This window comes from Pezoporus occidentalis, unplaced genomic scaffold, assembly GCF_034315485.1.
Source record: "Pezoporus occidentalis ecotype Australia unplaced genomic scaffold, CSIRO_AGI_Poc_V1 ctg8, whole genome shotgun sequence".
NCBI lineage: Eukaryota > Metazoa > Chordata > Aves > Psittaciformes > Psittacidae > Pezoporus > Pezoporus occidentalis.
In genome coordinates this window covers 3,900,846-3,922,204 of record NW_026916158.1, presented here as the reverse complement: position 1 = coordinate 3,922,204, position 21,359 = coordinate 3,900,846, and the positions used below count along the sequence as shown (strand labels likewise).

General features: G+C 44.1%; 1 protein-coding gene across 15 annotated transcripts in view; it reads right to left on the bottom strand.

Annotated features, from left to right (window-relative positions):
* MBNL1 (muscleblind like splicing regulator 1) overlaps nt 1-21,359 on the bottom strand; it is a 103,857-nt gene that overhangs the window by 63,677 nt on the left and 18,821 nt on the right. For 10 of the 15 annotated variants that reach the window (XM_062603074.1, XM_062603070.1, XM_062603075.1 and 7 more), the window contains exon 2: nt 12,567-13,509. The exons of 3 other annotated variants lie outside the window; for them this stretch is intronic. In XM_062603074.1, coding sequence (XP_062459058.1) covers nt 12,567-12,740 — 174 coding nt within the window. In that variant the 5' untranslated portion in view covers nt 12,741-13,509. Of the gene's footprint in view, nt 1-12,566; nt 13,774-21,359 lie in introns of those variants that run through there. 2 more of the 15 variants (XM_062603073.1, XM_062603085.1) reach the window with 2 other exon arrangements.

Here is a 21,359-nt window from a genome sequence, read left to right as displayed (position 1 = left end):
CAACCAACCTCCTCCTTATGGACCTCCTGTACCATAGGAGATAAGACATAAAAAAAGCAGTCATAAATTCTGGTATTGTGGACCTTAACTTTAACCAGCACCTCTCCTTAGGAAGAGCTTTTTACCTCAACATAAAGCCATATCAACCTGTACTTGCAGTGGACAATTAAAATCTGCCCCCTAAAACAACACAGTAATTCAAAGAAGTTTTAAAACCAAATGAGAAATAATTCCCAAGTCATGTTTTTCTGCATTTTTTAAATCAGCATTTGAACTAATTATCTGTGTGATTCAAGACTTTTAAAAGTAAAATGAACAACACTGCATATCAACCTGCACTTCAGAGCACTCATCTCTACTCAAAGTAGCCAGGCACATAAAAAACCTTAATCATTTACAGCTGCTGTAATTAATACCTTGACTACAGGAAAAGGCAGTTGTCTGCTCTGAACAAGCAGCAATGAATCTCTCTCCAGCCACCACTGCTACAGCACCTCTGAGCAACAAAACTCAAGGCTCGTTCCTGAGCAGAGGGCTATGAGGTCCTGCTCCCCTGAAATTTAACTGCAGAGGGCAGCTACGTGATTGCAAGATAACAGGAATCACTGTGAGAGCTCCGAAGAAGGCAGAGACTTTGAGACTCTGTACAATTTAAACTTATTTCAGTCAATTTCCAGGCTTTAGGAAAGTCATGATCTACAGAAGCTTTAAACACAGTAATCTGTAATCTAAAAAACCTGAGTACAGCTGCCTAAAACCTGGTATTTCTGCCTTCTCACAATGGCATTCTTACTTTGGTCAATTCATTTATTTTAATGATACAAGTAGTTGTACAAATAAAAATCAGTTGCATCACATGGTGGAGGCATTCAACGTTTGGTTTATACATGTAGCACTGTGCTCTCCTCCCTCATGTATGTATCTAGACATTTTGGAAAAATTATGCAGGCTATATATAAGGCTGGTATTACTTTCCGACTCCTGTGATGGCACCCATTCTTTCTGCATCCGAGCCACCAGGAAAAATGCTGATAAAAAAATAAAATATGATTACATGCGTTTCTACTTGTCTCCCTCCAGTCTTGCTCACAATGCTTCAGATGGGTCCTCCCACCATGCTAGCAAATGGCCAGCTTAGTGTGCTGCACTTACTAGGTTGACATTTAAATATGTTTTAAACCCTTTTACCTGGGCTGAGTCTGTTTCAACTGCTCCTGAGAGCAAGTCAATCCTTGGCTGCCTTTGGAACCACAGGCGAGCTGGCGGCCACATTGGGCCAAGTCCAAGTCCAAGTCCAGAGGCCGTAATACAGAGGGTTTATTGCACTCTGTGCCACTGAACAGATCCCCCCCTGCCCAGGCTGCTGGCTTGCACCGGCTGTGCTTCTGTCTTCTTCTCCCCTTCCTGTTTCATTTCAGTCCTCAAGTAATACCTTCTACTATGTTTCAAAAACGGTCCCTGCTTAGTGCATCAATTTCCTTATGTTTAACACATATTTTAGTTAATTTGTTGCCATTAGGCTTAACAATTACATGCAGAAAAATAACTTTCTCACCAACATTATCACATTTTTACATGCCTTTAGGTTTATTCTTCCTAAAGACTTCACTAAGCGTCCTTGCAAATTTATCTTCCCTCAGCACAAATATTGCTCCATATATTCCACACTTGCACAGGTGAGAGCACAGAAATTATACCAGTGTGTTCACTGCTCTGTTTGCACTTTACCGGAATTAACCTTCAGAACATTTTCTGAACACAAAATAAAACTTGCAAATCAACTTTCACAAGTGAGTTACTTGAGGAAAAAAAAGTTTAAATACGTCTAAACATTTTTTCAAGCAAAAATATAAACTATTGCCCACTCCTGTTAGTATCCATAGGGAAGTATGGATTGCATTTCAATGCAATGAAAAGCTGTGTTGACTTCACTTGACTCTTGTGCTCTCAAGAGTTCACAAACATTTCCAAAAAGCCAGTTTTGACATGGCACAACTGTTATAAAAACCCCTTTTTTTATCCTGTTCAGTCCAGCCACAGAAAAAGATTAAACCCCTCAGTTCTGGTTACAGTGTGCTTAGCCTTTTGTTGCAGGTGTGCTTTAGCCAGTTTGCAGCTCCACGCACATTCACTTCTGTGCCACGAATGCTTGGCCAAACGAGAAATTCCCAACTGACAAACCCCACCACATGCCCCACAGAGTCAACCAGAACTATTTAAATCACAAATTAATTTTTCTCTATGAACTAATTCCTCAGGCTCCACCACCAAAAAGAACTTTGCATTTTAACCTTCACCTTGAAATGAAGCTGCCACATATAGCCATGTGTATCCATCCATCACCTGTGTGCTTTGTGCAAGGGGAGTACCTTACCCTGCTCCATAAAACACGAGGTGCAGCATTAGTGTTCAAAACAACAGGAATAAACAGCAACATAACAAAGAACTGACTCTTCCATTTCCTCTGAGGAGTGTCTAATTTGAGTGTGAAATCTTTAATCATTCAGTTTGCCCAAACAGAATTTTTCCTAACATGCCCACATTTTTATCTGGCTACTATTGTGGCATAAATCCCAGTTACCTCAGCCCACTGCAGGGAAGATTTTACCAGAGTACTGGACACGCAAGGACACATTAATGTGAACAATCTTTCGAACATGCCTTACCACCAGAAAGCTGAATTAGAGGCACAATTTAGCATCAAAAGCTGGCTTTAAACACTGACTCTGCTGCAGAAAACACGATGTGACAGAAGAACCAGTAGCCTGCCCGGCTTCAGCCTGCCCTGTCTCTGGCTCTACAGCATGCTCTGAGCTCAGGGCTGCTGTTTGGTGATGGTTGAATTTTGCTCAAAGAGAAGGACCAAGTGTACAAATTTTTCTTTCTGCAAGTATTTGCTTCAGTTTATCATGAGTCCCAAGGTCCCAGCAAAACATTTCATTCTGTCTGTTGTTTACAACAGGCTTCACTTAAACATGCATACTCTTGTTCCTATATTAACAAAGAAAAAACGTGTGTTCTTGACACTCCTGTGCTAGCTACTACACACATAAAAATCTGCCAGGCTCCTGTGAAGTGAAAACCTCTCCCTGGGCCAGTCAAGGCTGGAAGGAGCTCTCTTAAACAAAATGTGCAAGCTCCTCACCCACAATAGCAGACAAGCACCAAATCCTGGTGGGTATCTAGGGCTTTAGACCAAATCCTGTCAGGATAAAGAAACTAACTTCTGCAACAGATTATCAGTCTGTGCTATTTGTAACCACTGTTACAAATTCATCATGGAGCTCTGCTTGCTCACTTGGACACTTTTACACAGGGTTATTCCTTAGATTTCTCTCCAGCATGCACGAAGTACAGGCTAGTCAAACTTGTTAAAACCCACTCTCATATCTTCTTGCAATCTTAACCTAGCAATGTTTATGATCAGCTTGTATTTATCCTTTTAAAACTGAGGATGTTTTAAAAACATCCTAGATAAAGGTCAGGGAAAGGGAAAACAATGCTGGAAAGACTGGAAATTGAAGAAGTATTAATATTGCGAGAGGCTAAAATGCCGCAGGGCTTCTGATGTTCCTGAAATTCAGCAGGTGGGCACCTCCCTTGGACAGAAACTCAATTCATGGCTATGAGATAGGATAGACTTAAGAGCAGAGAATCACGATCTTATTCCTAAAAAGTGGTGGTTACCTACTATACCTGCAGCTACCCAAGGTTTGTGCGGCTGCCCATGGATTGTTGCTGTTTTTCAGCATGTCCACAAACAATCCTGCTCCCCAGGTATGTGCAGAACCCCTGGTACCTTAGCCAACTCTAGCCAGTGATCTGCCCCAGCTGTGAACTGCCATGTTCCATCTTGGATTCAACAGTGTTTGCTCCTACTAGTCCCACAAGCAACAGCGGTGGCCCAATAGCTCCCACCTCTATGTCCTCACGGCCCCCTCTCTACACCAGCCACTTCCTGGCCGCTTGGGCATGCAAGGACACATGCCCTCTCGTACAGGATGGACAGCTTGCAGATACGTAACAGATGACTTCCATACTTTGTCATTCCTTTTCTTCAAAATTTAAATCTCAATCTCACAACTATTTATATTTAAGCCTGAAAACTATCCTATTCAAATTCAGTGAAATGATGCCAACAAAAAGTAAACAGCTTTGTTTCCTCAAAACCCTGCTCTTTTCTTCAAATAGTACTCTCTTCCTTTTTTGCTAACTTTCTGTGTTATTTCGCCAAGTTAGAAATACTCTAGAGGAACCTGGAGCCAAAGAGAGTCTTTCCAGGAACTTGAAGTGCTCTCGAGATGTAAGCTTGATCCAACCCCACCACCCCAGCTGGCCCCTCCAAACCCTCCTGCTAAAGCACCACTGCTCTTCAGCAGCCTTTGAGCAACTTCTGAAGTATCAGCATTTTCCCCTTGGAGCAGCACTAGCGCTCCCAGCATCCTGTTTCTGAAAAGCTGAAAGGATCTGTGGAGTTGAGAGCTGGCAGTCAGTGCGAACTTGGGTGCAAAAGGCTGCTGAGTTTAGCACTTCTATCAACTCAGAATTTTATGCAGTGACTAGGATATGAAAAAAAAAGCAACCTGAGAAAACAGATCCTGGTTATCACACCAATACATTTGCCATACCCAAGAATGCCTCTACTCACTCTGAAGCAGGGACAGCACCTCTCAAGGCAGTGCCTACAGAATGCAGCTCTGTAATGGAGCAGATTTAACCTATGGGCTGGGCACACAGACATCTGGGCAGGGGGGCAGTACCCCTGAGAGCACTCATCAGCTATGCCCTAGTGCTGCTCCTCAGGGAATCTTGCTGCCTGCATGTGGAGGGTTGACAAGACATGGCTGGGCAGGAGGGAAGGCTCCACCACAACCCTGTCAGCTCCTCAACCCTTAAGGGGTGGTGTGGGGGCAGCTCTCCGTGGGGACGAGCCTCAAAGCAGCATTGCCTGAGTACATGACCAGTCTCCAGCACAGCTTCTGGTGCCTCACACAAAGCAGCAGTCCTTCCAGGCATCCTACACTGCTGCTACCAATACAGCAGGAGCTCATGAAGCTGCTGCATCCCACAGCTTGACCTTGCTGGTGTGGAGCACTCCAGCATTGCTATGCCTTGCAGATGAAGCAGCTGGATTTATTATTATTCTTTAAAAATCCACTTCATCAGATGTTAATATTATCCCCTATTCAATCAAAACACTGAAGTTGCTTCCAACTACCTCAATGGGTGTTCTGTATCAGTTAAATAATCAGAAGTTCCCTAATGAAGGGGATAAGTTGTAAGTATTTCAATAAATTCAAACATGAACCCCCAAAAGATTTTACTTGCATAACCCTATGTTTCAGAACCTGACAATTCAGTACTTACTTATATCTTATTTCAATAGCTGTAATCCTTATAGTGGCACTATGCAATGAAGGAAAAAGAACTCTGGATCAGAATAAAATCATCTCTTTTGTTATTTTATACAGGGACCAATTCAAGAGCTGTTGTGCATTCCTGGATGAAAAATCTAATAGCCTGGATTCCCCAGCCATTGAGTGAGGCTCACACAGCTGGGCAAGCAGGGACCAGCTGCCACAGTGCTGCTTGCAGACAGATTCACCTGTACGAGTTCAGTCCCCTGTGATTAGGGCTGCCAGCAAGCATGCCAACTAGCACAGCTGGCAAGATGGAGACTCTGGGAGGTTGCTTCATATCTTCTAAAGATTAGAAAGATCACCCTCTTATTACCCCCAAGCAGTGTAACACAAGGCCGGTGGGAGGAAACAAACAGCGAGGTGATAGCTGACAACATCAAGCAATTAGTGTCCCTGAAACTGAGCACTGCCTGAGATCTCGGTCCTCACAAAAGAGCTGACTTGAGCTGACCCCTCAATGGTGCTCTGGAGTCTGCTTTCTCTCTGTGTTTGAGCACGAGGCACTGCTTCACCACGTTCCCCGAGTCCAGTCCCTGACCAGAGAATGGATGGTGCCAGGAGCTGCTTCCCAGGACAAGAACCACTGCTGTGAAACAAGGAGAGCAGGCTCTCCACAAGCCTATCCCCATGCACCCATCACCAATCCATGAGGAAAAACAACACAGCACAGAGCACGCACAAGAAAACAGAGATTAATAAAAAGATGCCCAGTACTAACCAACCCCAAAATAATGCTGGGTTTTTAATCTTATCAAGGATTTCTGAATCTGACCGAATTGATGGGAGAGTTGCAGACTTGCCTTGGCTTTGGCCTCCTAGAGAAGAGGTCTCATTCTCAGACACTGGACCTGGCTCTGACACGGAAGCTATTCCTGACATTAATCACAGTCTTCTAAACAGCATCCAGGGCAGTGTTTCCTAACCAGTATCCAGTTAGGCTAACAAGACTATGCAGTCCCAACAAAGAAACATTAATGCTTCTCCAAAGTAAAAAAACAGATGTGATCATTTGGTCTTAAATGCAATTTGTTGTTTCCAACAAATTCAAGAGTGAGCCTTGGCAACGAGGCATCTGTATTTAGGAAAACAGAGACTTGGGGTCATCCTGGGAAGGAGAAGCCTCACAGGCTGCTTCTGACCCCTCCTTTGAATACCTGGGAAAACGACTGAATATTCTTGATGTGAGGTTTTCTTATTTTATGTCTCTTTAAGTTTTCCCCCAAATTAGTTCAGAATTTTACTGATTTTGACTGTACCCAGGAGAGCTTCTGACTGTACGTAACAGAAACCCACGCTGGTTTCTATCAAGTACAGCCTCCAAAAAATGACACTGCAAATGCTGCAATGCAATGTTTCATTTTTTTTTAATATCTTCCTGCAGATGTAGAGCTGAAACTGTAATATGAACTCTGAACACTGCACTGAGCCATAAGTCTGAATATCCGATAAGATTTCAAAATGCCATTTATATTCCTACCAAGAAACATGCATGGTTTTGACTGTTTGCTTTTTTAATGGACTGTTTGCCACTCAGCCTAACAATTGCACCATTTTCCCAATGTATTTGCCACCTTCCCTTTGCTTCCTCTTCTGGAGCTCAGCCTGCTGGCAGACACACGCTGAGGAGAAATAAAATGGCAAATCAGATCTAAGGAATTTGAGCACTGTTTGAGTTTTCATTTTTTTCCAAGGATTACTGCTTTATGAGTTTCCTTAGAACCAGATGCGTGCCCATCTCCCTCCCAGCCCCTGAGCTGAACCTATCCCTGTGCCCTGAATGCTGTTACCGCTTTGCGCTCCAGTAGTGCCATATATCACAAAGTTAAAACTACTGAAGAGACACCTGCTAAACTGTTCTGTGACTACGTGTCTGGATTTTTAATTCTGCTTTAATTAAAGACAAAGCCAAAGATTTGCCTTTTGCACATTACCAGTGAAATACACTTTAAAATAAACAAACAAGGTCCTTATTCTACACCCTTAGGTAAGTATAACACAAAGGGGAATAACAAGTCAAAAAATCATTACTTTTTTAAGCAGTGACAAAGTAGAGAGATTTGAACAATTAATGATTACATCTCAGAGGTGGCAGAAATAAGGCGCTCACCAAGTTCATCAACAACAAAAATAAATAATAACGCATTTATATACTTTTAAGGTTTCTTGGTAAGAAGTGACATGTCGCTTCTACAGAGTTCAGGAGTTCAATATAAAAAAATATAAGTACTTCAACAGAAGATAAAATACTAAAATACTATGTATTGGTGGATCTCAGACACAAGGCACCAGAGCTTCAAACTTAAACGCTATCAGTGAAAAGACTTGAACTTCTAGTTTCTACATTTTTTTAATTAGAATTAAAAAAGAAAAAAGGCAGAAAATATGAAAGTCAAAGACTTTTCAGCTGTTGAAGAGTAGGAAAAAGCTTTTAACACTTCACTGGAACATCCAACTCCAGCAGGAAGCAGCTGCCCCAGCAGGAGCATAATTTGAGAGGGCAAACATTTATTTGAAAGTTGCAGTGCCCATAGTGAACATCAAGCTCCAAAGGAAAAACTATGATTTAGGCCAAGCTGTGTTCACCAAGCCCGAACTGAACTCATGTGAAGTTTGGAACAGTCAGAACTGGCATGTTTTGGATCATACCAGCTCACACCCTGTAGAAAGCCCACTACTGCACTGGAGAGGTGCCGATGAATGGCAGTGCTGACCACAACCAGACCACAGCACGGAAAACAGAATCCGAGTCCTCGTCATCCTTTCCCTGCTCTTGTCCTCACTGTTTTCACACTTATAAAAATCTATGGCTAGGCAAGACCATGTGGCAGTCAAAGGCTGCAGCACACAGATAAGCAGCAGGCAGGCTGTTGGGTGTTCTCAGTGCATCTGCAGCCTCCTGTAAGACTTGCATTTGACATCCATCTCCCCATTGTCAAGTCATATTTATCTCAGTTTTCAGGAAACGTGAGATGACTCATCTACCGGAACATCTGATGAAGTTAACTTCAAAAATTAATTCTACGTAAGCCTATTTTTCCAAGAAAAAAAAACAAACAAAAAACACAACAGACAAAAAAGAAAAATATTTTTAAATTATGCTACAAATCAAATTTCTGTGCAAACCAGTTTTCTCATTCAGAAATTCAAGAACTTATTTTTGCTATAGACAGTTTAACAGGCTTTTAGGCATCCGAATTTAGGAAAAAAATCCTACAGCATTTAAACAACGCAGAGCCAGAGCTGGAGCTGACTCAGCCACTCCAGTCCACAATTTGAATATACTACATAATCATTCTTGTTTTAAAATTATCCTCCTAATATCTAAGGGTTAGATTATCCCACATACATTCATCTTGATTAATGCACTACCCTAAAGACAGCCTTGCAGATTCCATTAGGACTAATTAGGAAGCAGGGTATGCAACAGCAGGATGATACAATCTTGCTCCGATTGACATGGCCCTGACCTCTTCCTTGCACTCCCTTCCTAAGGTCACAGAATGCATGTGTCTTTCCTTTTCTCCCCCCCACGCTCCTAATTAACATGTAACAATTGCTGCTTGTTACCAATTCAGAATTAAGAAAGAACCCGTGAGGTGCACATGCGGGACATGCTTCCCAACATATGCACGTGTCCAGAGATCAACATGGCAATGGCACACTTCCACAAAGCAGCCCTTGCAAATGTCAGCGACAGGACCTGTGGGTGGCAACATGGCACAGAAGAGAGATTCTCTGGAGTAAATGCCCTTTTTGCTCTAGACCTACGCATACAGTTTTTGCTTTCATTTCACGCAGAGGGATAAAATTAAAAATAGAAAATATATATTTATACATATATTTTACCCAAGCTGAAAGTTCCACTTCTGAAACCTGTTTCTGCCTCTGACAAGCAGGCTGAATGAGCAGTATTTGCCCATGATTGGCTGTGCACTCTGTGTGCTCCGTCCCTGCACAACACCCGCAGAGGACACCCGGGACAGAGGCCAAAGTCTGGCGGGGCAGAGCTGAAGGGTAATGCCATTTCATGGGGTCCCCACAGAAAGTATTTGCTTTGCCTGTTTATGTTCTAAATATAGCAGAGCACACTGGCCATCTCTAGATCGCAAGCAAGTATTCCCTACCAGGGCTGCAGCTCTCTGCAGCGCTAACACACACCTGCCTGATATCTGTTAATATAATTATTTTTTTCTTAAACACACTAATTCTTGGGAGCGCTGTGAGTGAAAGATGCATCCACAGTCTGCAAAGAAAAATTCAGTGACTAAATATCTGTCTTATGACCAAGAGATAATGCAAGATTAGCTGTTTAGTTAATACTAATACTACATATATCTATACGAAATCAAGTATTTAATATTAAGGTCAATTTCAGGTGTGCTGCTGTTTTAGTAAAGAACAAGGACATTACATCCACACTGAATTATTGAAATATTTAATATTACTTTTGAATGTCGTAACAGTTTACCAAATTAAAAAAAAAGGGGCTGGTTAACTGACCTTACAGGGTTTAGACAAATCTGGTAGAACATTTCCCTACATTGTCTTTGCATTAAAGTTTGTGATACTGCAGAAAGCATGAAGTAACTAGTGACTGTTTACTTTTGCAGACAGAAAAATTGATGAAGATCTGAAACAAAACCAAAACTGATCAACTGCTTTTCCACTACGGGGATTGTACATGGAATTCACTGAAGGGATATAGTCCATTTTCTGTTATCAAATGTATTCTCATACATTATACAAGCTACTTAACTAAAAAAAAAAAAAAAAAAAAAAAGAACTAATAAACCCTGAGAGCTCAAGAGCCATCTGATGACCATAGCCATAACGCCTGGCCACGGTGCAGCACCATGCTCAGCAGCAAGCAGCTCTTACAGCTCTGGCAGCACCAGCAGCAGCACAACCCAGCACTGCTACCCAGGCCGTGTCAAGAGGACCCATCAGATCCCTTCTGGCACATGGCACCACAGACACAAGTAAACCTTTCAGCATGAACACAAGTAAACATATCTGGTAAGCAGGGTATTTTTAAATAGCAGATTCTTTCCCAGCTTACAACTCAGCTACTGCGCTGACTTTCCATGTGCAGTAGGAGTCAGCAGCATAATACTGCTGTAGTGTTACCTACAAGTATTATCCATGGACCTTGCAGTTCTTTACAAAGGTGATGATTATATCATTCATTACAAAAGGAAACAGAAGAGCCCTGCTGATGGAGGTCCTGTGCCACAGGCCACCTTGTCCAGCACAAAGATTTTAAGGCACTTCCAGCAACCAAGGACATCAGAAATCTGGGCAGAGAACGCTGATGTACAGCAAACTCAGGGAGTGTCTCCCACAGCAAAGCAGATTCATGTCCAGTTAACTCTACTGTCTTGTTTTAACCTTTTCAGTGGGATCTTCACTCTGATAAGCACAAGGCCAGCGGGGTGAGGCTGCCATGACCACAGCGTGCCCTGCAACCAAACAGCAGTTCAGTGGAAAATCAAACTGGGGCATCCTGCAGGTGCTATCTTACCCAGCAAATGCATCACTCACAGCCTCTCACAGAGAGGCAGGTTTAAATCTCCAAGGCCAGGCCCATGTTTCTGGCAGGTGTGCCGCCACAGGGGCAGCGCTGCAGCAGGCCATGAAGCCACCAATGACAGTGACAGCACACCATGGCTCACGCCATTGCTCACACCATGCTTTGCCACAAAGAGGAAGTGCCAGGAGGGCTCGCTGCCACCCAGGCACAGTGGCTGTGGCGGACAGAGATGGTGGGCCAAGGGGCTGAGACTCCCTGTCAGCACAGGCAGCCCCTGGCACAGCTCATGACCCGACAGGTTTTTAATGCACAGAAACCTTTTATTTCCACATTTGAAATTATTTTTTATTCCTCTCTCCCTCCCCCACCCCCACATTGTAAGTCCTGTAGTTTTAAAACACATTTGAACAACACAGAAACAGAAGCATTTTAATATCCACTGGAGGGGGGGTGCTGGGTATTTGCGCCTGAGAGCATTTTAAAGGTTTACCCTCTACTCTGATCTGAGACAAGAAACATTTTTAAACTCAGGAGTGCTGCAGGATTTATACAAACCCGCTATAAACCTGCTTCCTGCTCAGCTCCCACTGCAACTGGGGCCTGGCTGCACAAGCAACCTCCAGTAGCTGGTTACAGCTACAACTCCCGTCCCAGAGCATGTCTCTACCACGAGGCAACTCCACACACTCAAGCTCTGCTCCGCTTCCCGGGTTTGGTCCCAGGAAGAGAAAATTATACTGTAAAAATCAGTCTGTCAGTTGTTTTTTTTCTATCTTCCAACTTTTATTATTTTTTTCATGACTGTACTGAATTTATCATGCACTGTTTGTGGGATGAGTATTTAAATGTTAAGATGATTGAATTCATAAAAGAAGAAGAGAAGGTGCTGGCATCCAGATGTTTAACACCTATTAATGAAACTACAGCCACAGTAAGACAGGAGCTATACATTTACAGTGCCGAACTCAGATGCCCCTCCTAAAAAGCACTGTGAGGCTGTACCCTCTCTGCCACAGCCCTGCTTGCACGTCTAGAGGCACCCTGCCCTCTGCTAAGCATCATCCTCGCCTTAAGCAAGTGCACTTGTGAAAATGACAGAATAACTATAGCAGTCCCAATCACAGAAATACAAGCAGGGTGCTCACAGGCACCCAAATAACCTAGGGAGGAAACACTCTTCTAAGATTCACCATCAGCTGTCCAGAGACACCAACCACCCGCTGGTAGTTACGAGATGAAAACAAATCCACATATTGCTTACGTGGTTTGTGCTATTAAAAACAAAGAATCCTTACAGTGACTTTGCTGTTTCTACGTAAAGCGCCCTTTATTCCAGCTACAGGCAGAGAATAATTTGGAGGCAAAGAACCAGTTAGTGTAGCCATGCCAGAGGATTTGAGCCCTGTCAGGTATATTTTCCCTTCATCCCCCTATCCTTCCCTTTCCCCTGAGGAAAACAGCAAAACAAATCAACAAGCATCAATAAAATAAACGCAGCAAAACGGCCCACTGCTGGCAGCCAGCAATTGCTCCCTTTTGGGCTGCAGGGTTTCTCTGGCTACAACCGCTTCTTTCAACAACTGTATATCCTTGAAAATAATATAGTATTTACTCACTTTCAATGAATCAAAGCAGGCGATTACGCGTCCATTTTCAACTTGGCAGCTTTTCGATGGGTGTGCAAATTTACATTCCGTGTCTGGTCGTGAGCAAGTCCCCCTTTGGAACTCCCTACACACTTCCAGCGTTAGCCATTTTGTGTCCCGAATCGGTGTGACACTAACAGCCATCTTTAGATTTTACAGGTAGTTAAAAATTTCCAATAAAACGGACGAATGAGTAGCAGAACTGATAACCTGGAAATGATCAAAGCACCACCTCCAGAACACTTTTACTCCCCCACCCCCCCCCCGTTCCCTATTTTAAAAGTACATGTAAAACTGGGTAGCTGCAATCTCAAGGAGAAGGTGTGCCACCGGGAGTTCAGCGCGTGACACTGTTAACGGACAGAGGCTTCGCACTTAGAGAAGCGCTCGGATTACCGGCGAGGTGAACGTTAGGAAGAGTGGCCCGGGACTAGCCTCGCGCGCTCAGTGGCCCATCCTGAGCGCCAGCCGGAGCCCACGACGCACGCATGGGAACGTGGCAGACCCTCCGACACGGGATTTCCGAGCTCTGTCAGTGAAGTTGTCTGAAAGGTAATCTCCTCGCAGATGGGTTTGCAGCGGGGGGTTGTGGTGCAATCGGTATCGATTAGTTTGGCATAGATGCAGCAATTTAGAGCAACGATCGAGACGGGATTTTTTTTTTTTTTCCTCCTCCTCTCCTTGATTTTCGGCAGCAGAGCTCTGACCTTCTCAGCAAACTTTTATTTTTACAGTAAAGCAGCCTGCGGCAAGGCCCGGCAGCGCCCTCCTCCCGGCGGGGCGGCAGCGGGTGGCTGCCCGGGGTCGCTCTCCTCGCGGTCTAGCTGGCAGCAAGCAAGGCAAAAAGCAGCGGCTGCTCTAGAAGCGGTCCCAAGCAGCAGAGACGTCAGGAAAGGCACTTCTTAGTACCGACCTGCAGAGAGAAGAGACACGTTACAATTCGCCGGGCGGCACGGGGGCCCGCGGAGGTGCCGCCGCCAGCGCAGGGCACTCACGCCAGCGCCGCCGGGCTGCGGGGAGAGGGGCCGCGTCCCCGGCAGAGCCAGGCATGACCGGGAACGAGCCAATGGCAGCGAGCGTTGCAGCGATACTCCGGGCGGAAAGCCAATAGCGGGGGCCGTCTTATAAAAGGTCGCGCCTGCCAGACGCTGCGCTGCCCTGAGCGCCGAGCGCGCCCGGCCGCCGGGGCTCGCCCGGCCGCCGGAGGACGAGCGGGCGGGCTCGGGCCCTACCCGGCATGCAGCGAGGGGGGCGGCCCATCGCGGCGGCGCGGGGAACGGTGCCGCCCGCCGCCTGCGCGCCGCCAACCCCCCTTCCCCTCCGCCTGCCACAGGTACAGGCTCCCCGCACGGAAGCGGCGCGACCGGTAGGACGCAGAGGGGCGGGCGCGCCGCCCCGCCGGGAGCTGTCACAACGCCCCGTTACGGTGCGGCTGTCACCGCCCGGGGGCTGGCGGGGGCGCGGCCCCTCCGCTCCCGCGGGCCTCTCCTAAGGACAGACCCCAAAACGGCGCCTGCCGCCGGGGCCGGCTCGGGCCCGATGCCGCTGCTGGCTGCCCGAGACAGCCATCGTGCTGGTCAGTCACTGATAGCCGCCCGGGGTCTCCGCAAACCGGCCCGGACCCGTGCTCACCCGAGACCCCGGGAACGCCGTGCCTGCACCCGCGTGACCGGCCCCTCCAGCTGGGACCGGACCTCGCTTCCTCCCTCAGCCATGGGGAACCACAAGCTTCGTGACGAGCTCTGTTCACTTTAAAACCACCCAGGCATGTAACAGCTAGGAACGAGACGGTAAACCTCTCCGTTCAGATGCCAAGGTGAAACCATTGTTTCTTCGAGACGAGTTCCAGACACCCAGCTATGCCACAGAAGTCTGGGGACACGAGTAAATAGAACTCTGTAGTAAAGGATAGCTCCTGGTCCAGCACGGAGATCCTGGAAAAGCAGAGGAGCCTTTGTGGCAGCACCACATGTGCTTCTGGGGGAACATTGGAGCCCCTGGGCAATACAGACAATAGGAATGCTCCCAGCAGCACTGCAACTATCCACAGCTTCCTGCCCACCTGCGTTCAGAAGGTTGTTTCCATCCCTGTCTTTCTAAAGACACTGATCCACAATCTTTGTATTTCTCACCACCATCACCTGCCAAAGCAGCATCCCTCTCATCAGGAACATATCCTGGGAAATGCTGGTCAGCATGGATGCACACCAATAGACAATGAAAATCTACTAAGGGTCTTTTTCCCGGGGCTAAGTGATTAGAACAAACTACAGGAGAAGTAAAGCACACCTAATACAGCTAATAAGATTGTAACAGGTACTGTTGTTTCCTTGCCAGGGCACTTTGTAATCATGCCTACATTTTTCATTCCTGCTAGCAAGAGACAAACAACTGTGCATAATTACTTGCAAGCACAAGTTAACAGCTAGGTATGTTTCTGGTAAACACAGATACTTACTTGCTTCAACTGCCTAACCCTCAGGAATCAGACTCATCCTGTGCCAGCAGTCACTACTGATCAGTGCTCAGGACTACAGCAGAGACTCGGGTATTGAAAAACTCCTTCTGTAACAAGTGCTCAGACAAACAAGTGAGGGTCTCCCACCTGTGCCGGGGCACCTGCCATGAAGGGCCAGCACCAAGCAGACCACTACCAAGCACCGATTTCTCCAAACACCAAGAGAGCAGCAAACAATGTATTTTACATGCTAAAGCCAATGCAAGTTAAAGGCCACATTTTCAGAAGAAGATACTTAATTTCATTCTCATTACAAGAGTAGTTGGTCACCCCTAACAAGGAAAGAAGGACAGCATGTAGGCAACGCACAAAATGAACACAGATGAAAACTATCTTTTGTGCTCACATGTAGTGAAAGGAGTAATATTCCTGGTACAACTCACCAAACTAGATTTTACTCCTAGCTTTGTAGTAAATTTTCTATTTGGAATTGGACTAGCCACCTACTCAGAGCAAAGTCCTGCTCCTGTTGAGGTTAGTGACATATCTGTAACAACATTACATGAGGCTGAATTTCATCCCTCGTTCTTCAGGCTGCCAGCTACAAACAGAAAGGTTACTCCAAGGAGCTGCAATGCCTCAAAGAGAAATCTTCTCAATGTGAAGAAATGTTAGGTGTATATTTTGTCTGCATAGTTACTTGAAGAAAAATTGTTTGGTCAGAATTTGTTACCTAAAAACAGAGCAGAAATGTCAGCTTTAAAAATAGCCTTTTAGCAAAAACAAAGACTGACTTCAGACCAGAGGTACATCTTCTTCAGTACCTCCACTAAATAATTTTTATTTAGTTAGCATAGAAATACAGTTAGGTTAGCATAGAAATACAGTTTTATCTGCATAAACTACTTTCCCCTAGCTTTGAAATTCTCCTGTGATGTTCCAGCTCCCCAGTAAGCCTCAAATGCTAAAGGATTCCCCTGTCTGCAAGAAAACCCAGCAGATATAAGTGATGTCTTTCTGTGGCTGTCTCTGATAAGCTGGGAAAGACTGCAACAAACCCAGAGGGAGGAACCCTGGTGAGAGACAGGAAAAGGACTGTCTTCATTTTTTTTTTTAATTAAAATTTATTTAGGGGCTGACAGTTTCCAGATTCCACCTCGCAGGCCATTCAGTACCAAAGGCTGTTCTTAATCGACAGGTGATTTTTTAAGCTACCTTTTGAAATTTGGAAGTATTCACTACTTGTCCTGGGAATGCTGCAACATTGGCTTGGCCAGAGAAAAATCCTGCCTTCACAAATAATTAGGAATACAAGGGAAATGAAGCTAAAGATATTGAAAACTTATTAAAATGTGATTCTCGGAAAAGACAAAAGAGAGAAATAACAATGAAAAGTCATTCCTTAAAAGGTTAAGAGATGACAGTTGTCTGCTGAGCTGCGTTAATGAAAATCATTTAGAAACAGCTTTGCAAATCAATGGAAAGGTTATCTGGAAATGCACAAGAAAGTGAAACTAACACAGAAAGGACCATGTGATTAAGGTTTCCCGGTTCTGATTAAATACATTCAACTTTTATTACTTCCCATTGCTGCTATAAAGAAATGTACAGCCAGGTTAGCGACACCATTTTCTTCCCCTTCTCATTACAGTCTTAGACACAAACCCAACGTCTCTGAATGGGAGTGCCCCACTGCTCTGGGACTCCCCCGAAGATCCACTGCTTTCACTCTTCCTGTATCTGGGTTTACTGGATATTCCTGTTTTCATATGTCAATTCACACACATCTCTTGGGAAGAAAGATGCGTAAAGCTGGACATGCAAAAAGCACAATATTAAAGAAGAACACAGCAGTGCAGAATGCTATTTTTACTCTCGGAGAAAGTGGAAGCTGAAAATACCAGCCTCAGTGACATGAGAACTGTCAGCAAGAACCAGTCGTTACACAACATGAATTCATCCTCATGACAATGACTCCAGTGAGATAGGAAATGGAGTAAAATCAATATTCCATTTACATTGACAGTACAGTATCAAAGCTTGAAATTGCCAAATGGCTGTCTTTTAAATAAATTAGAAAATTACTGTCTGCCTTACCGTATTTTTTAAAACACCTCTGCCAAATTCAGAGTTTACTAATAACATATCTCAACATAAAATTTGGAGACGTTTCAGCAATTACTTCATGGCGCAACTAAGGGATGTAATTAGAGAGCTGTCACAAAATTAAGCAGAAACAATGAGCTAATTAACATATTGGCCACGTAACAGTGAAGGATTCCTTAAAGAAAAAACTGGTCTGGTACCCACCATCCCCATACAACGGCACGTAAAAGCAAGAAAACTCCTCTCTCAAATTTGTACTTTGGCACATATTGTGAAAAGCAGAGCACCAAGGCAGCAGCACAGAACGGCCATCTCAGAAGTGGGAATGCCAATACTGCACCATGCAACACATGTTTCACAGCCCCCCTGCCCAGCAACTTCTGACTTAAACCAAGTCTGTTATCAGCACTGAACTACTGAGCAAGTCCCAAACTGGATTTGTAAAAAAACTGTCAACATCACTTCTATGACACAGGTACTTCACATAATATTCATAGTTTTAGTAGCAGTAGTACTAGTAGTAGTGTTTTAAAGGTTATTTCTCTATTATGTTAGCTCTGACAAAGTTGCTTGGGAAGGCAGTGCAACCTCCCACCGACTTCAGTGGGCTGCTTAGGCACATCCCCATCAGGCATGTGTTTATCTTGAGTATATTTCACAGTTTCTGAAACTATTTTAGCAGAAACACCTAACTGTGACATTACATTGGAATTTAACACATCCAAGCATACTCAGTTCATGAAAACCAGATAAATAATGAAAAAAAGAAGCAACGTCATAAAGTCAGCGCCCCTAGCTGTGCATGTTACAGCAACAGGCAGAAAATAAGGTTATTTCCTTGAAATCAATTCTGTGAAATTCACATCTGTAACCAAACTGTGACCTAATTCCCAACACCAGTGGTAAGGCCACTGATGTACAAATCCCACAGCTCAATCCTTTCTCACTTTAGATTACAGTACTGCTATTTCCAACTTAGAAGGTTATACCGCAAATGCTATAAACCCTCTTTCCTTTAAAGAGCAGTTATGAATTAACTGCTCTTACCGTAAAAAAACTTTGAAGTCAAGAAATATGCCTGTTGAATTTATTTTTTTTATTTTAGAACCAATGCTATAGATCAATCTCCTATACAAAATTTGGGATGCCAGACATGCAGAATTCACATTATCTGACAGCATCGGATGGATGTGTATTTATAAACTAAAACAGGGAAAGGCCAGTGTCTGTCTCTTGACTAGGACAATGCATACACCAGCTATTATTTTGCTCCCTCAACCTGAAAGCCAGTGACACAAAAAGGGCATTTAATTCATTTTGTTGTTCATTTATGTATTACAAAGCATTCATATATCCATCCACACCCCTAAAACTGCAAATACTGTTTCTGGTAGTAAAACCATGTCCATACTATAATTCCCTTACCATGACATTTATATAATATGCTTTAGAAATAGGAATTTCTGTATTATCCTGGCATAGGGGAATTTCAACCATTAAAGAAGTGACATTTCCCAAGCAACTCTAAAAAGACGTCATTTATCTTTAAAAATAACACTAACCTAGTGACTTAACTTGAAACTCCAAAAAGTTTTTTTTTTAAAAAAAGCTGAATTTAAATAACCAAAAGCTCTTTTATTAAAATCAATCCTATGTGTTTGTTCTAATTAATATTAATTTTAAACACTCTGTTCCTATACAAAGACATTTGAAAGGCTGTAACAGAATAACTGTGCACTCTTCCAGAAAGTACAGATCTATTTATTAATAAGCATTTTGAATATTAAAGACTTTTCTGGGGGCGGAACTGTAATCATACGGAAGCCAAGTGATGTAGGAGAGGGGTGAGATGACCCACATCAGCAGCATCACACCAGGATCAGTCTCTCACAAACCCAGCATGTCTCTGGGGCAGCACGGGGTGCATAAGCATGGCAACCACTTCCCTCTAACATCAAGTTCAGCTGATGCCAATGGTTGGTTTCAGGGAGGAAAGGTGAGCAGGAGGAGGTCTCACCATTGAGAGATGCAGCAAACACCCAGCCTAACTTCCTGCAGGTCAGATGCCTTAGCATCTACTGTATAGCAAGGGAAAATATACTGGCACCTCATTACTGCTAAGGTTCCCACTTTTTATAATCAGATGTATCGTTTTTCACTTCCCTTCCTAAAGCAGCTGCCACGTGGCCCTGGCTGCAAAGGGTGGCTTTCTCCTTCCCCAGAAACGGCTGGATAAAGCAGTGGGTAAAAAGACCGTTCCTGTGAGCACCTGATGGATTATGGCATATACATGGTCAGTCTCAACATTATTATTAATTTATTACTAACAGCATTTGCTTCATCCACAAGCTCCTCCACTTCACTGACCTAACCCAGTCTGGGCACCCCCTCCCACATTTGCCCCTGTCACCAAACTCTAGATTCCAAAGTTCTTGCCCATTCGCATGATGATCGCTTTGTTATATGAACAATTCTGAATTAGAAGTCTGGATGCAGTCCACCATATCCTTGCACACGTCAAATTAACTGGCAAGATTAAAACTGAACTTAATTACCAGAAACAGAATAGGCCACTGATGTCATCTGCTCCAAGCCTGTGCAACATCCTGCTCCTGCCTGCCCTGCAGAGAGATGTCCACCACAGCAGGGCCTGCCAGGGCTTCTGCAGCAAAATTCAGTGGGACACCTTACCTCTAACTGCCCTCTGCAAAAATGAGCATGCTCCTAGCAAGGCAAATCAGTTATAATTATGTGCATTGCTTCATCTTGCATCTGACTTGAGGGCAAACAAAAAGGGACATGAATACAGATAATGAGGAACACGTTATACAGAGTTCCGCTTTCGACAGCAAGTCAGACTTTGGGTTTCAATGGCCAGGTCACTTTAGCTCACTAATGGTGAGCTGTGGCAACACTGTGACAATCACATGCTTCTCTCCAAGGACAAGAAAATTACATGGGAATAGGGCTGCCGATGCGGCAGGGACCACAGGAGAGCCGCTGACAGCACCAAGCCAGTACCCAGCACTGCAGAGCACACCCCAGCACAGCACCCTCAAGAAAGGCCCAGGGGACCCATGCCTCTGAAATCACCCCAGTCTCCAACGATGGCAGCCCTGCCACACTGGGGACACCCAGAGCAGTGAGGCAACACTAGCTTAGTGTGAGGACATGACTCCTGTTCACATTAACATGAATCACAAGGCAACGGCAGTGCTGGAAAACTACTCCAGCATCTGTTGCAAGACAGGATATAATGCTGACCGCAATTCAGTTCAAAGCTTTCTGTTTCTCAAAGAATCTCAAATCCAGAATAAAAGAATTTTCTACATTTGAATGAATTCTGGCCTTACATTTAATTTATATTTGTCAGTCATATCCTTCCCAGATAGTAAGAACTTGTATGAAGAAAATAAAATGAATCTAAAATAATTTCATTGTTCATGCAAGAACCTTAGAATGGCCCTCAAGAATCGGGCTAACTCTATGCTCTGTCACCATCTGAGGTATCCAAGATAACTGTTAGGCACTAATGTAAGATCAAAATTATTCTCCAGTACACAGCAAAACTTACCAAGTTTAGGAGATGCTTTCCTTAACAGAGATCACTACACATGCAGTGCTCAGTACAGAAACACTTATCGATACAATTAATTTTGCATCATAAAAAAAATCTCACCCAAGCTACATAAACACATGTCTTCAGATACCAAGAAAAAGCTCCAAAGTAGTCACCGTTATTAAAACGTAACAAAACTTGAAGGACTGTATTTTAGGAAAGAAGTGAAAAATGTCTTTGAGACCATTTTCTAATCAGCATTTGCTGTAATTTATTGTTATACTTGTTCATTTTGAATTACACTCTTTATACAGCTAACAATAATCGTGAAAAACAATCTCCAACATTCAAACAGATGCTCCTGCACAAAACCGCAGCCAGACGAACCACCATGACTGGAGGAGAATTACGAAGGGATGTCAGAGCAGGGCTGTTCCCAGTGCAGGCTGGCAGCCATGTGGTTAATGGGGATCTTCCTGGCACTGCAGTTTGCTGTATGCAAGTTTTTAAGGGTAGCTTTCCTCCGCTCCTTTACCAAGAGCTGGGTTTGGTGATGAATTTTGCTAACACTCATTTTGTTCATGGATTCCCCAATGTCTGCATGATCCAGTTGGTGCCACACCGCTTCAGTACATGCTTG